Genomic DNA, 14,998 nt, shown 5'->3' on the forward strand with positions numbered 1-14,998 from the left:
TGGCAACTATAGCTTTCGAGATCATTGTGCTGTTTACTGCAAGAATTTGAACAATTTGGGGAGATGTATAGCAGCAAACCTATACATTCAATGACAAATAAGTTTTTATTTCTTGATTTAAAGTGCAACATACACTTTCTTTAAATGACAAGAAGAGTTTTTATATCCCTTTCTTCTATTCATAGATAGAAAAATAATCCCCTCATATATATATATATATATAATCTTACTTAAAATATTATATTATAAGCAAAACCTCTAATTTTCTAAAAAATCTTAATCAAAACATTTCCATCTTCAAATAAACCTGAAACAATCTCATTTGAATGATCTCATGTGGAGAAGAATGCATTGAGACATTTAAACTAATAGGGCCTCAGATCACAATAATTTAAATTTAATATCAGTAATTCAAATTTATTTTTTAACATAAGTATATGTATTGATTTTACACTTAAAGCATCTTGTGCGGGCTCATCTGGTTTGAGCAAAGCTCATCAGCTTGAACCCAAGGTCGCTGGCTTGAACAAGGGGTCACTGGGTCTGCTGTAGCCCCACGGTCAAGGCACATATGAGAAAGCAATCAATGAACAACTAAGGAGCCGCGAGGAAGAATTGATGCTTCTCATCTCTCTCCCTTCCTGTCTGTCCCTATCTGACTCTCTGTCACAAAAAAAAAAAAAAAAAAAAGTTAAAAAAAAAATTTCTATGCTGTTGCCTGAATGACATTTTGATAGTTTTCTTCCTCTTTGGTGTGCCATGGGGACTGCAAGTTTTATATTATAATATGTGGTATGTGTATGATAAAGGTCACTTCCTTGTCAGATAAAAATAATCAGAGCAGCATAAGGTATATATATGCTTACGAGAAGTTGCCCAGTTTCTTAGCAAATTGAATACTTCTCAAATTTGAAAAGTAAAATGATCCTTTTTCTCTTCCTTGCAAATAAATGAAAAGGTTATTACTTCACATGATTTGTAAGTAGAATGTTATATTATTCAAAAGACAGAAGAGAAATTTTCATAACATAAAGCACATATGAATGTTTCATTTGTTGACTAATTTCCCAAAGATTAGTAAAAGGCAATAAATACAATTTATCTACCTGTATTATCGGTGCTTCAAAGAGTATAACCAAGTTTATAAAATATATTGGGAATCACAAAATGACATAAGAAAAATAAGCTAAAATATTTATTTTTTACTCTGAGGGAAGAAAAACTAACAATTAGCATCTACTTTTGCTGGGAGCTACACAGATACACACACACATATATATAATTTTTTTTTTAGGTGAGAGGAGGAGAGATAGTGAGGCAGACTCCCACATGCACTTCGATCAGGATCCACCCAGCAACCCCTTCTCGAACTGATGCTCCAGTACCAAGCTATTTTTAGCACCTGAGTCTGTTGCACTCAGAACCACAAAGCTATCCTCAACGCCCTGGGCCATGCTCAAACCAATTGAGCCACTGGCTGTGGGAGGCGAAAAGGGAGAGAAGGAGAAGAGGGGAGGAGGAGAAGCAGATATTTGCTTTTCCTGTGTGCACTGACTGGGAATCGAACCATATGCTGGGTTGCTATCCACTGAGCCACTGATCAGGGCCTTTATAGTAAATGTATTGTAGAGATAAGAAAGTCAGGCTCTCAAAGTTTAACTCAGGTCAAACCATTGCTGAGTGACAGGGTGGAGTGCAAGTCTAGGTCAGTTGATTTATGGAATCCATTACCTTCCTTCTAATGACTGTGTCTGTGGTCTAAATGACCAAACTTGAATGTGCAGGCAAAATATTCACTTGCTGCAAGAAGACATATACTTATTTTCTCTTCTCCCTTTACTTTTTTCTAGATGAAGGAAGTTGGGCTGGTGTCTCTATTGTTAGTTTTTGTAATTGCTTCACTTCCCAACTCAATAGATCCCAAACGTCCTAATGGAAAAATAGGGAGATGATGCCTCCCCCCCTTTCTTTCTTTAGGCACATGAATGGGATTGGATGTGTGGTTCATCTTTTGAAAACTCCCCCTCTTCATTTCAGGAATAAAGAAAATCTCATAGGCACTTTAAAAATAAGTAAAAGGAAAAAAAAAAAGAAAGGAAAAGATCTCTAAGGTTTAAGGCAATAATACTTCGAGGATTGTTTAAAGAACATTGTTCACTGAAAGTCTTTTCTAGGCATAACAGCCAATTCCATTTGACTTCTTTTACAGTTCAGGGGAGCGAAAGCTTATGGACTAATGATCCACTGAGTGGCGTTTCCTACCAGATCAACTCCAAATCTGCTCTAAATTGGCACCAGGCAAGGAAGAGCTGCCAGCAGCAGGGCGCCGAACTCCTGAGCATCACAGAAATACATCAGCAAACATACCTGACAGGTAATGACTTGAAGAGCGAAAGTTGAAAGTAAGATTGTGATTATTTTCTTTCTGTATAGCTTAACTTCAAAGCAGACAGTACAATTGACTATAAGCATCATGATAGAATCAGCCCCTCAGCAGATGGTATGACAAATTTACCTCTTGAAAAGATACTAAGATGGCACATAGGTCTGGTCTCATGGGCCAACTTTGTTCTCTGTTGCCACAGTCTCTAGAACCTGTGCGGATAAGAATTCTGAGTGAATCTGGGCTCAGAGTAGAAGATGGCACAACTAATTAGTGATGTAATTCTTGGACATAAGTAGGAGTGTCTTGCTAGTCAAACCTGAAACCAAAGATCTTCCATTAGCATCATGGAGTTCACAACACTAACATGAAATGCTGGCACCACAAGTCAAGAGCTACTCTGAAACAGTCCATTTTGTCTCCTGTCTCAAAACTTCCAGGCTTTCTAATGGTTTTCAGGTCCTATTGACACTCTTTCCACAATGTGGTGTTTATTTTTAAAGCTTCTGTTTTTATAGGATTGTGAAGGTTAAAAGAGCCAATGTTTGCTTGAAATGGGAGTATTTTTTTTGCTTCTACAATCCACACTTGGGGAACAGAGAGGTTAGGACCAGAAATGAATGTGGGAGAAAAAGCATCCCCAATTCCTTGTTCCAGAATACTTCCCTCCCTCCAGTTCACCCTGACACTGATACTAGATTAACATATCTCTGATCCTGTGACTACCACATTTCAAAAACCCTTAGTGCAGTGGTTCTCAACCTGTGGGTCGCGACTCCGGTGGGGGTCGAACGACCAAAACACAGGGGTCGCCTAAAGCCATCGGAAATACATATTTTATTAACACAGGGGTCGCCTAAAGCCATCGGAAATACATATTTTATTTAAAAGTGTATTGTTTTTTTGTTTTGTTTTGTTTTTTGTTTTTTTTTATAATAATTTCATTTTTTTAATGGGGTGACATCAATAAATCAGGATACATATATTCAAAGATAACAAGTCCAGGTTATCTTGTCGTTCAATTATGTTGCATACCCATCACCCAAAGTCAGATTGTCCTCTGTCACCTTCTATCTTGTTTTCTTTGTGCCCCTCCTCACCCCCTTTCCCTCTCCCATTCCCCCCTCCCCCCCATAACCACCACGCTCTTATCAATGTCTCTTAGTTTCACTATTATGTCCTGCCTACGTATGGAATAATACAGTTCCTGGTTTTTTCTGATTTACTTATTTCGCTTCGTATCATGTTATCAAGATCCCACCATTTTGCTGTAAATGTTCCGATGTCATCATTTCTTATGGCTGAGTAGTATTCCATAGTGTATATGTGCCACATCTTCTTTATCCAGTCATCTATTGATGGGCTTTTTGGTTGTTTCCATGTCCTGGCCACTGTGAACAATGCTGCAATAAACATGGGGCTGCATGTGTCTTTACGTATCAATGTTTCTGAGTTTTGGGGATATATACCCAGTAGAGGGATTGCTGGGTCATAAGGTAGTTCTATTTTCAGTTTTTTGAGGAACCACCATACTTTCTTCCATAATGGTTGTACTACTTTACATTCCCACCAACAGTGTATGAGGGTTCCTTTTTCTCCACAGCCTCTCCAACATTTGCTATTACCTGTCTTGCTAATAACAGCTAATCGAACAGGTGTGAGGTGGTATCTCATTGCCGTTTTGATTTGCATTTCTCTAATAGCTAAAGAAGATGAGCATCTTTTCATATATCTGTTGGCCATTTGTATTTCTTCCTGGGTGAAGTGTCTATTCATATCCTCTTCCCATTTTTTTTATTGGATTGTTTGTTTGTTTGTTGTTGAGTTTTATGAGTTCTTTGTATATTTTGGATATTAGGCCCTTATCTGAGCTATTGTTTGAAAATATCATTTCCCATTTAGTTGGCTTTCTGTTTATTTTGTTATCAGTTTCTCTTGCTGAGCAAAAACTAAAAGTGTATTGTATAATAAATATGTATTTTCCGATGGCTTTAGGCAACCCCTGTGTTTTGGTCTTTCGACCCCCGCTGGGGTCGCGACCCACAGGTTGAGAACCACTGCCTTAGTGGCTTCTTTCTTTTTGTCAAATAATTCACAAACACTTGTGCCTGACATTCAATGGTTGTCACCTGTCTACTGAGTACTATTCCCTTCATGCATTTCTCAGCCTTCATAAAAGGAAAGCTTTGGATTCCCCACCCAGTGTCATACTCTCTCAACCCCCCCCTTCTTTTCCCATGCCATTTCTTATACCTAGAATTTTACATCTTACATGGTTGAAACACAATTCTTCTACATTTCCATCTGTGTTTGTATCATTGGTTTAGCACTTTCATAACAATTAGTTATAAATATGTTCTACTTTCCCTACAAGGGTAGAAATACATTCATTTGTTATTTTTATTCATTCATTTATTCAATGAGATGGGTGGTATCTGTGTCCAAGGCATTATACTAGATTATACTAGGTCCTAGTGACAAAGTGGTGACCAATGCCAGATGTGTCTTGTCCACATGGAGCTTAAAGTACAATGGGAAAAGCACATACAAATAAGAAAACAAACCAACAAATAAATACAAGTTATAGATAGTGTTATGAAGAAATCCGTTAGGTCACCAAAGGAGGGACACACAAGGCCTGATGAGTTTTATGAGAAATTTATTCATGCCTCTGTGAACAGATGGGCTGAGACCCTTGTGGCATCAGCCCCAAGGGTCTGGGGATTTAAACTTTTACAGGGTTAGTGAGCCAGGCCTAGTCAGGAGGTTAGTTTTGACAGGAAATTTTGGGGATCTGCTCAATCGGGAGGTTGAGTGAAGGGATCTGCAACTGAGGAAGTTGTCCCAGTGGGAGGTTGGGTGAGGGGAAGCGGTTATCAGTCAGGTTTGCTCAAATGGGGAGTTACAGGAACTGCCCTGGCGCCAAATTACTTACAGTTTAACATGGTTTAATAGAGGTTTTTAGTAAAGAGTCTTGGACCCAAACCTAGCAGTTTCAATAAATGTTGCTGACCAACAAATGATGATGCAGCACAATCAAAATAATTGTTTAGCAAACTAGCATCATATTTGGATAAATCGTCAATTTATGGCAAGAGGACAGTAAGAGCAGTAGTTCTTAAATGTGAAGTTGCTTATTAATCACTAGAGAATTTTGTTAAAGTGATGATGTTTGGGTACAAACTCTAGACATTCTAGATCATTAGGTGTGCCATGGAGCCAAAGAATATGCATATTATCAACCTTCCAGGTGGTTATGGGGCACGTGGTTGGAGGACCACACTTGGCAGAACACTTCACTATTTCAAGGTAAGAAACATCCAGCCTGACCAGGCGGTGGCACAGTGGATAGAGTGTCGAACTGGGACATGGAGGACCCAGGTTCGAAACCCCGAGATTGCCGGCTTGAGCGCAAGCTCACTAGCTTGAACGTGGAATCATAGACATGACCCCATGGTCACCAGCTTGAGCCCAAAGGTTACTGTCTTGAGCCCAATATTGCTAGCTTGAGCAAGGGGTCACTTGCTCTGTTGTAGGCCACAGATCAAGGCACATTTGAGAAAGCAATCAATGCACAACTAAGGTGCTGCAACAAAGTATTGATGCTTCTCATCTCTTTCCCTTCCTGTCTGTCTGTCCCTATCTGTCCCTCTCTCTGTCTCTCTCTCTGTCTCTGTTACAAAAAAAGGTAAGAAATGTCTAAACATGTAAGAATTTTTTTGAGTTTATTTGAGCCAAACTGTAGACAATTGCCAGAAGCAAAATCTCAATGAATTGAGAAAATGCTCCTGAAACTGGTGGTTTCACCACATATTTTACATCAGACTCAAAGTGGAAAATGTAAGGGGTCACATGAAGGTGATTGGTGATAGATTAGGGAGGAAGGAGAAAGAAAAACTGGGAAATCTCCGGGATTGGATAAAAAGTAAAAATGTGTATACCGAAACTTCTTTTACATAGGTAGGAATAAGACAGTTAATAGTTAATTAACATGGATAATAACAACGTGGGGAAGGGGTAGGGTGGTTTACGCAAAAGACAATAGATAGACTCCACTGAGGTAAGCACTGGCCTTTGTTTAGAGATAAATACCTCTCTGAGGCATGACTACCCACCATGAACTGCTTTTAGTTAGAATTAATTTCAGACCATAATGTGTGGTTCCTTTAGGTCTCTATATCCGCAAGGCTGCCATGCTGGCCTACCGGAGCTGGTCAGGTTCAGCATGTGGCCCCCTTTTCATCCATAGTTAGTACCCCTACATCAGCAATGCCTGGAAATTCCATTTGACAACACACCAGACAGCAGAATGCCGGAGGAAAGAGCAGGGACTGGAGGAAGAGCCAGACTGTCTAGGTCCCAGCACTGAGAAGCCGGGTGGCCCTGGTCCGCCCAAGGTTTCCATGCCTCGGTGACTTCTTTTGTTACAGGGCAAAGGGAATGTCGGTCAATATAAGGGACAGAACATGTCCCCAGCTTGACCTTATTTTCCAGGATTCCACTTTCTCCAACTCTTTTCAGATGATACTTTACATCAGTGGGAACACATTTCTCCCATAAGTCATTAGTTTTTAATTGAACTTAAAGATATTTATTGCATTCTAATTTTGGTGGATAAAATTGACATACATTTATTTAGTACAACTTTGTGAAATATGTACATTAACAAAGCATATCTGCTTAAGAAGTATTTTTCTATTCCTAGTCCATTTTTGAGGACTAATCTGTGAACTGCACAGTAATGAGATATTTATTGAAATAGTTGGGCACCAAGCTTAAGATATATTAATTTTCTCCTTTCAGTATAGGCAGCAGCTCACCATTTTCTTTTCCGTTATTATCAAGGAGATTGATGGTAGAAAAGCAACCTGACTTCGCTTGTATGCATTCAAAAACTCAAGAGAGGAGATTGTTTCTCAGTCTGCTCAGTAGTTCTATACTGGGTTGTTTTTTGGGGTCTTTCTAGTATTGGGACAAAGTATCAGAGCGATTAATATTTATAACCATGTATAAAGTAAGAAGGGAAAGAAAGCACAGAAAGAGACAAAACTAAATTCATGTAGATGATTAAGGAAGAGAGTAGATGATTTAAGACATTCCTGGTGTTACTTGTGCACACTTGCATGAGTGAGAGAAAAATCTATCAGAGTTGAAATGATTTCAATAGGCTTTTTTTTTTAAGAAATTTGTTTTTGAGATGCGTTATCTTGTCTCTTAGGAGTTTTACTTGTTTTCTGGCGTTCTGGAAGCCAGAGGACAGAACACAGGTTACTTTTTAACTCTCTCCCCCAGTCTCGCAGAGGAAGGTGGTGATATGGGCAGGACAACAGGCTGCCCAGCTCTGGACTCATTTCCGTCCCGGCTTACTATCAGGCTCCAGCGGCAGGAAGTGCTTCCCTAATCAACAGGGGCTATTGTTGTATCCCTCAGGACAGCAAACAAACCCTGAGAGACCCCAAGGCTGAGTTCACCTCAGATTCTTATTTAAATCTTATCCAAGCCTCTAGAATTTTAGTCAGCATATTTTTAGTATTTCCGGCTTTTCTGTAAGTCAACAGTATAATGCATTAGTGGGAAAAAGTCTGAAGAGGAATTTTGTGTGTGTGTGTTTTCTTTTTTAAAAAATTGAATTTATTGGGGGTGACATTGGTTAATAAAATTGTACACATTTCAAATGCACCATTCTATAATATATCGTCTGTATATTGCATGGTGTGTTTTCTATCCCAAGTCTCCCTCCATCACCATTTACCCCCTATCTACCCCCCATCTGTCCCACCCACTTTCCCTCCTGCAGTCCCCACACTGTTGCCTGGGTCCATTAGCTTTTTCTTCTTTGCTTAATCCCACCACTTTTTACACCCTGCTTCCCAACCCCCTCTGACAGCTGCTCTCTGTTCTCATGAGGAATTAAAAAGAATAACACAGAGGTACACTAAACTAGACTATGTTATAAGAGTTTTAAAATATTAATAGAAAGAATTAAATAATACCTGACAAAAAACAAAACTATTATTTAGGTATTTCCATATTGCTTCTTGATTGGCATCCTCACTTGCAATTTTTTTCCACCTATGGATGGAATGAACATTATACTACGGGTGCTTAGAATATGCTGTTGTGCAGATGAACGTTAAAAAAGAGTAAGGAACGTAAATTTGTGATTTCCACATTGGGTGGCTGCCCAGGGCACTCACCTTAGAGAGAACCCTGATTACAAGTGCCATTTTAACAACTGGTTTGCCGAGCTCAATAAAAAATTAGGTAGCGGTTATGTCGAACTGGTGCAAACCGGCTGAATCCCACCACTGAATAGAACCCTTAATTAAGATGTCAACATATTTTAAACTGGCCATCTGATTTCACAATATTTGCAAGACTAACTGCTTCTGCCCAAGCAGTCCATTCTTATATTATCCACCTTCATTTCATAATGTTCACTTCTTTTACTAACCTCAGAAATGTTGGCACACTATATTTAATCCTCAATTCCTGAATCAGATTTATAAGTACATATGTGCATGATTAGGATTTACAGAACTGAAATAAGATATAGGAAGTGAAATTTGGCTTGGTCCTCTGATTGTTTTTGCCGGTTTCTTTTGTAGCTGGCTGGAAAACAAATTGGACCTCAATATAGAAACAAAATTACCAGCATAATATTGCACATGAATCCATCCTCTATTATAACTAAGTTCAAAAGTGGGTATATAACCATTCCAGATAATACCTGCAGAAAAACGAACAATTAAAATATTTAGCATGTCAGGTTGATGCTTTCTATAGTAATATCATAGAAAAAGTGTTACAATAAAAAAACTTGGTCTTTTCTAAACTTACAAAAGCATATCAGAGGAAAAATTGTGACTACTGCTCATCTGCTTAAAGTAACATGTTTGACACAGAGTTTGAATTTTGCTTTTAAATCACACTTTTATGCCAATCTGACTTCCACATAGAATAACAAATAATAATAATTAATAGTAATAATAATAATAATGGCAGTAGCTTACATTTTTGGACACATACTATCTGTCAGCCTCTATTTTAATAATTAACTTAATTCTTCAAAACAAGTCTAGAAGTGCCTAAAAGCAAATGAAGAATGCCAAAGAATAGATATTTCCCATAAAGAGCACTTCATTTTTTTTCCCCGAAGTTAGAAGTGGGGAGGCAGTCAGACAGACTCCCGCATGCAACTGACTGGAATTCACCCGGCATGCCCATCAGGGGGTGATACTGTGCCCATCTGGGGCATTGCTCCATTGTGGCCGGAGCCATTCTAGCACATGAGGCGGAGGCAATGGAGCCATCCTTAGGGCCTGGGCCAACTTTGTTCCAATGGAACCTTGGCTGCGGGAGGGGAAGAGAGACACAGAGAGAAAGGAGAGGGGGAAGGGTGGAGAAACAGATGGGTGCTTTTCTTGTGTGCCCTGACTGGGAATCAAACCTGGAACTTCCACATGCTGGGCTGATGCTCTTACTGCTGAACCAACTGGCCAGGATCAAGCACTTGATTTTGAATGTAATTTCACTGTCCTTTCTGAAGGTGAGTTTTGTTTCTATTTTTGTGTTTGTTACATAGGATTAACCAATTCCTTGACCTCAGGACTCTGGATTGGACTGAACAGCCTGAGCGTGAACCGTGGATGGCAGTGGAGTAGTGGCAGTCCATTCCGCTACTTGAACTGGTTACCAGGTAGGGTAAAGCTTGTCTGTGGTTGAATTCATCTAAACTGAATCTTTCTTGATACCATGCAGACCTTTATCATCTCACGTGCAGATCTCAGAGAAGAGTTGGGAGAGCATCAGATACAGTCCATTTCTCACCTTGATTTGAAATCTGCCAACTAGATTTGAATACACTAAAACTGTAAGGTTAGACCAGCTTCCTGAGATGAGGACTTGTCAGGCAGGATTATCACACAGACCAATACAAGTCTCTGTTACAATATAGATGATTAGAATATTCTTGATTTGCTGAGTATAAAACAGTTGTGGGACAGCTGGAGCTTCCACAGTTTGTTAATTTTCTGGAGGCCAGGAAATGCTCTGAACTAATTTCTCCATTGTCAAATCATACAGGTAACAGAACAAAAAAGGTGACTAAATAGGAGGTATGCTCAACACACACAGCAATTATTCCGAGAAAACAGAAAGACCAACAATGACAACATTTCTTTTAGCTTATTCACCATTACCAACTGGTGTTAGTAGCTGCTTGAGACACTCAACTGAATATGGTTCTGACCTCCACCTCTCCCCCACTTCCATACCAATCTTGGTTTATTAAGAAAGAGTTCAAAGAACAATTAGTGATGTTGCCATGCGCGTAGGAAGGAAACAGCCTCTAGGCCGCATCCTCATTTACCGGTTCTGCAATGGAAAACGCTGATGTGGCATTTTTTTCATATGGTGAGACTTATTTTTTAAAACTATTGACTGGTTTTCTCACTTGGTTTAGATAATTAAGCTCTCCATTTTTTTATATTATTGATGTATGCTATTAAAAAAAAGACTTCAGTAAAATCATATTTAGAATAGATGCTGAAACTTGAGAGGGAATTTTTAGAAGATATGGTTTAAATTGAGTAGATTTAACTATGAAATATCTCCTTCAGTGCATAATGGTCACAAGGCTGCCACTAGAGTCTTATACTGTTAGCTCGATTTTCCTCTGGAACATGGGAAGTAAACATTGCTGCAAAGGAACATAAGATGTCCTTTGTCATGGGTGAAGATGTGAGTTGTCTGCCTACTCTGTCAGATCAGACTGGAGAATGCCAGGTGAGGTCGCTCCGCTCACTAGGCAAGAAGAATCATTCCTGAAGGACCAATTTATTCTTCTTCATTGCTTAATTATTTTATTGTGTACCATTAGGCAGGTCAGTTTATTTATTACTGTTTTGGGGGTGATGATTGTAATATTTAACCAACTGCATTTTAAGAGTTTGATGAGAAAATTTGGAGGGTAACTTCAGTGAAGGGTGAAAAATGAAGTTGAGATATTAATAAGAAAGAAAAAGAAGTGAACTTTTTTAAATTAAATTAAGTTCCTGAGAAGTAAGTACAAATTAAATCATCTTATGAAATAGTATGAGAGTTTCTTCAAACTAAAATTAGAAATTTTGTGAGATATTAGCAGCTGTTATTGTGTAAATTGCTCAGTCAAGCACTGGATTGAATACTTATTACCAAACAATACATTTATTTAAATACATTTACATTTGAAGTAAGGCTATTTTACAGAAATTATATAAAAGTATAAATTCAAATACATAATCATGGTAACTATTTAAAGACAACTAATTGATATGTTAGTGTTGGTAGTCATGTTGTATTAATAGATAAATGTATAACATGATTTCTTAGTCAATATATTAATAACCAATAGCTGTAAAATTCATTATTGTTTTTTGAAATTTTTTATCTGGTACTGACACTGATACCTTATCTGTTATATTGTGAGTTCAGTTACATTGTGAGTTTGGCTGCAATATCAACATTTTTTTTTTTTTTATTCATTTTAGAGAGGAGAGAGAGAGGGAGAGAGAGAGACAGAGAGAGAGAGAGAGAGAGAGAGAGAGAGAGAGAGAAGGGGGGAGGAGCTGGAAGCATCAACTCCCATATGTGCCTTGACCAGGCAAGCCCAGGGTTTTGAACCGGCGACCTCAGCATTTCCAGGTCGACGCTTTATCCACTGTGCCACCACAGGTCAGGCAATATCAACATGTTTTAAAAACATCCTTATCCTTATTGCTACCAGTTTTATCCTTTGTGTGCTATTCAAGCAACTTTCAAAAGATTTTGACAAAGGCTTTTTATCAGGCTTACATCTCACAGGAAGGGAATGTGAGGTCCAGGTCCAGGTTATATACCTGTCAAAAGTCACAAAGCAGTCATTAACCAAATGTGGCTCATTCGCCCTGTCTGCAGGTGTGAAATGGGACTAGCATGCATCTATTTGTGTTAGCAAAGTTGACTTTATTTGGATCTTTAATCAGTTTTTTCTTAAAAAATGGGATGAGGGTTTAGCTGTTAAAAAAACCCCTTGTAAGTTGAGTTGCAAGTCCTGAGTCCGAGTTCTGGGTGTACTTTCTCAGCATTCATCCAGCACGTTGCTGCTTCCAGCCTCCCTTTCCCTTGTTGTTGTTCTCTCCGCTGTCTTTCTTTTCTGTCTCCTCTAATTGGAGAAAGTTGCCCCATGTCCAGAAACTCTTTCATTTGGTCCCATAATTAGCTTGACTTCACTGTCTTGGGAGGTATTGACAATGTTCAACAGAGCTGGTTTGGACCACCATGTGTTCTTTGGTTAGGTACCTCTCTGTTATACAATAACATAACCCAGCGTGAAGATTGTTCAGAGTGTAAGGTCTAGCTTTATTATTTGATGTTGGGGGGAAAAAAGTTATTTCAAAGAAGTAAACTTGTATAATCAAAATTTTAGGCACTGGAATGATCCAACAACAAGAAAACAGATGTGCAACGTGACTTTTTCTCTACAGTTAGTGAATATTTATTTGTGAGTGTGTAACAAAAGATGGAATAGGGATCCATTAAACCCCAAGGAGAAAATGTAAGGCCAAGGGGCTCTCTACTTGTAACACCTATAATAGTCCCACTTAATTTTTTTTCCCCAAAGGAAGTCCATCAGCAGAACCTGGAAAAAGCTGTGTGTCCCTAAATCCTGGGAAGAATGCTAAATGGGAAAATCTAAATTGTGCTCAGAGACTAGGCTACATTTGTAAGAAGGGCAACACAACTTTGAATCCTTTTCTTATTCCCTCAGGTAAGCAAATCTATTCGCTCTGAAGTGTATAAAATATCATACTTTAACAATAAAGTTAACAGCCTTAACTGTAAGAAATGATAGGTTTGGTGGATATTTTATGGAGTAAACTTAATGGCATTCCTACAAAATTTGTTTTTGTTGTTACTACTGCTAGTCACTACCATTTCCTGAGTGGGTTGTGGTATTTGGGGATGTGACACGCCTTTGACTGAACATACATTAGAATTTTATCTTCACAGAAACCCTATGAGGTAGACATTATTATTCACACATTCTAGATGAGGAATAAGATCGTCAAAGGCTATATAAATCCTGCACATGTGACAAAATTGGAATCCAAGCTCGGAAATAAATATCTAAAAGAGATTTTTAAAATGTCCTTATTGTTTAGGATCTGTTTGGGCTCTAATGCTATTCAACTTAACATAGTACCCAGAAGTCTTCACAGAAATGCAATGAAACATCCCAAAAGTAATAATTGAATTTTATATATAGGCTAGACCTGAGAAACAACATTCAATTATTCTCTCTGTTAAAATTTTACAGAAGAATTAAACTACTAAGGCAAGACTGCATTCTTTCTACAAATTGGTAAAGAACAAACAAACTGCGTTATTTTCACCATCAGTTTTTTTGAAGGAATGCTTCATACTTTAAAGAAATTTATGTGTGTATATATGTATATATGTATGTATATTTTGTGGTTCAGAAATCTGACAGTCTGTCATTCTTAACTTTTTTCTCCTTGAGTTTTAAAAGCAATTCTTTATTTTAAAATAGGATTGCTATGGCTAGAAAGTCAAAAAGTAAAAATGATAAATAGTAATATTTTCTTCCAACCTCTTCTAACTCCCAGGTCCTCTTTCTGAATAAAGTATTTCTGGATGTTCTATGAACATATAAACAAATATGTTTATCATTATTTTTATCTGTTTCATATGAATGGAAGCATACTATACATATGTTCTTGACTTTTTCACTTAATAACAATTTTGGACATCATTTTATACAGTACATAAATAACTTCTTTTTTATCGTTTTCTTTTTTTTTTTTACAGAGACAGAGAGAGTCAGAGAGAGAGAGAGATAGAGACAAACAGATAGGAACAGAGAGAGATGAGAAGCATCGATTATCAGTTTTTTGTTGCGACACCTTAGTTGTTCATTGATTCCTTTCTCATATGTGCCTTGACCACGGGCCTTCAGCAAACCAAGTAACCCCTTGCTCGAGCCAGCGACCTTGGGTCCAAGCTGGTGAGCTTTTGCTCAAACCAGATGAGCCTGCGCTCAAGGTGGCGACCTCGGGGTCACCAATCTGGGTCTTCGGCATCCCAGTCTGACACTCTATCCACTGCGCCACCGCCTGGTCAGGCCATAAATAACTTCCGTGTTAATTTTTATAGCTGTACAGTAGCCATCACAGAGAGAGACCACTTTTTATTTTTTGACAAGCCTCCTATTAATTAGTGCTTTAGTTTGCTTCCTATTTTTATTATTACAAGAAATCCTGCAGTGAATAACTTCATATACCTGTCATTTCATATGTGTGATAATTCCTAGAAATGAAGTTGTAGATCAAAGAGTAGTTGTGTTTGCAACTTTATTAAATGGAGACAAGGCCACAGTCTCTGATGGACATAGATGAGGGTCTCGGTTATTGGGTCTGATCATACTTCACAGGATCATCATCGTGACGGCAACTTGCCTCAGGGACACTGGATTTTATCTCCTTTATTGCTCCCCTGAAAGAATTACTATCATTCTTCCTTCTTGGAAGAGCTTTTCCTAGTCTCCTTCAGCAGATTTGGAGCTGCCACTTTGGG

General features: G+C 38.3%; 1 protein-coding gene across 1 annotated transcript in view; it reads left to right on the top strand.

The window, feature by feature from the left end:
* The window catches only part of MRC1 (mannose receptor C-type 1), a 92,071-nt gene that overhangs the window by 19,466 nt on the left and 57,607 nt on the right, over positions 1-14,998 (top strand). The window contains exons 4-6 of the mRNA XM_066384201.1: positions 2,210-2,374; positions 9,969-10,082; positions 13,026-13,172. Of these exons, the coding sequence (XP_066240298.1) occupies positions 2,210-2,374; positions 9,969-10,082; positions 13,026-13,172 (426 nt within the window). The remainder of the gene's footprint in view (positions 1-2,209; positions 2,375-9,968; positions 10,083-13,025; positions 13,173-14,998) is intronic.

The sequence above is a fragment of the Saccopteryx leptura genome, chromosome 5 (assembly GCF_036850995.1).
Source record: "Saccopteryx leptura isolate mSacLep1 chromosome 5, mSacLep1_pri_phased_curated, whole genome shotgun sequence".
Taxonomy (NCBI): domain Eukaryota; kingdom Metazoa; phylum Chordata; class Mammalia; order Chiroptera; family Emballonuridae; genus Saccopteryx; species Saccopteryx leptura.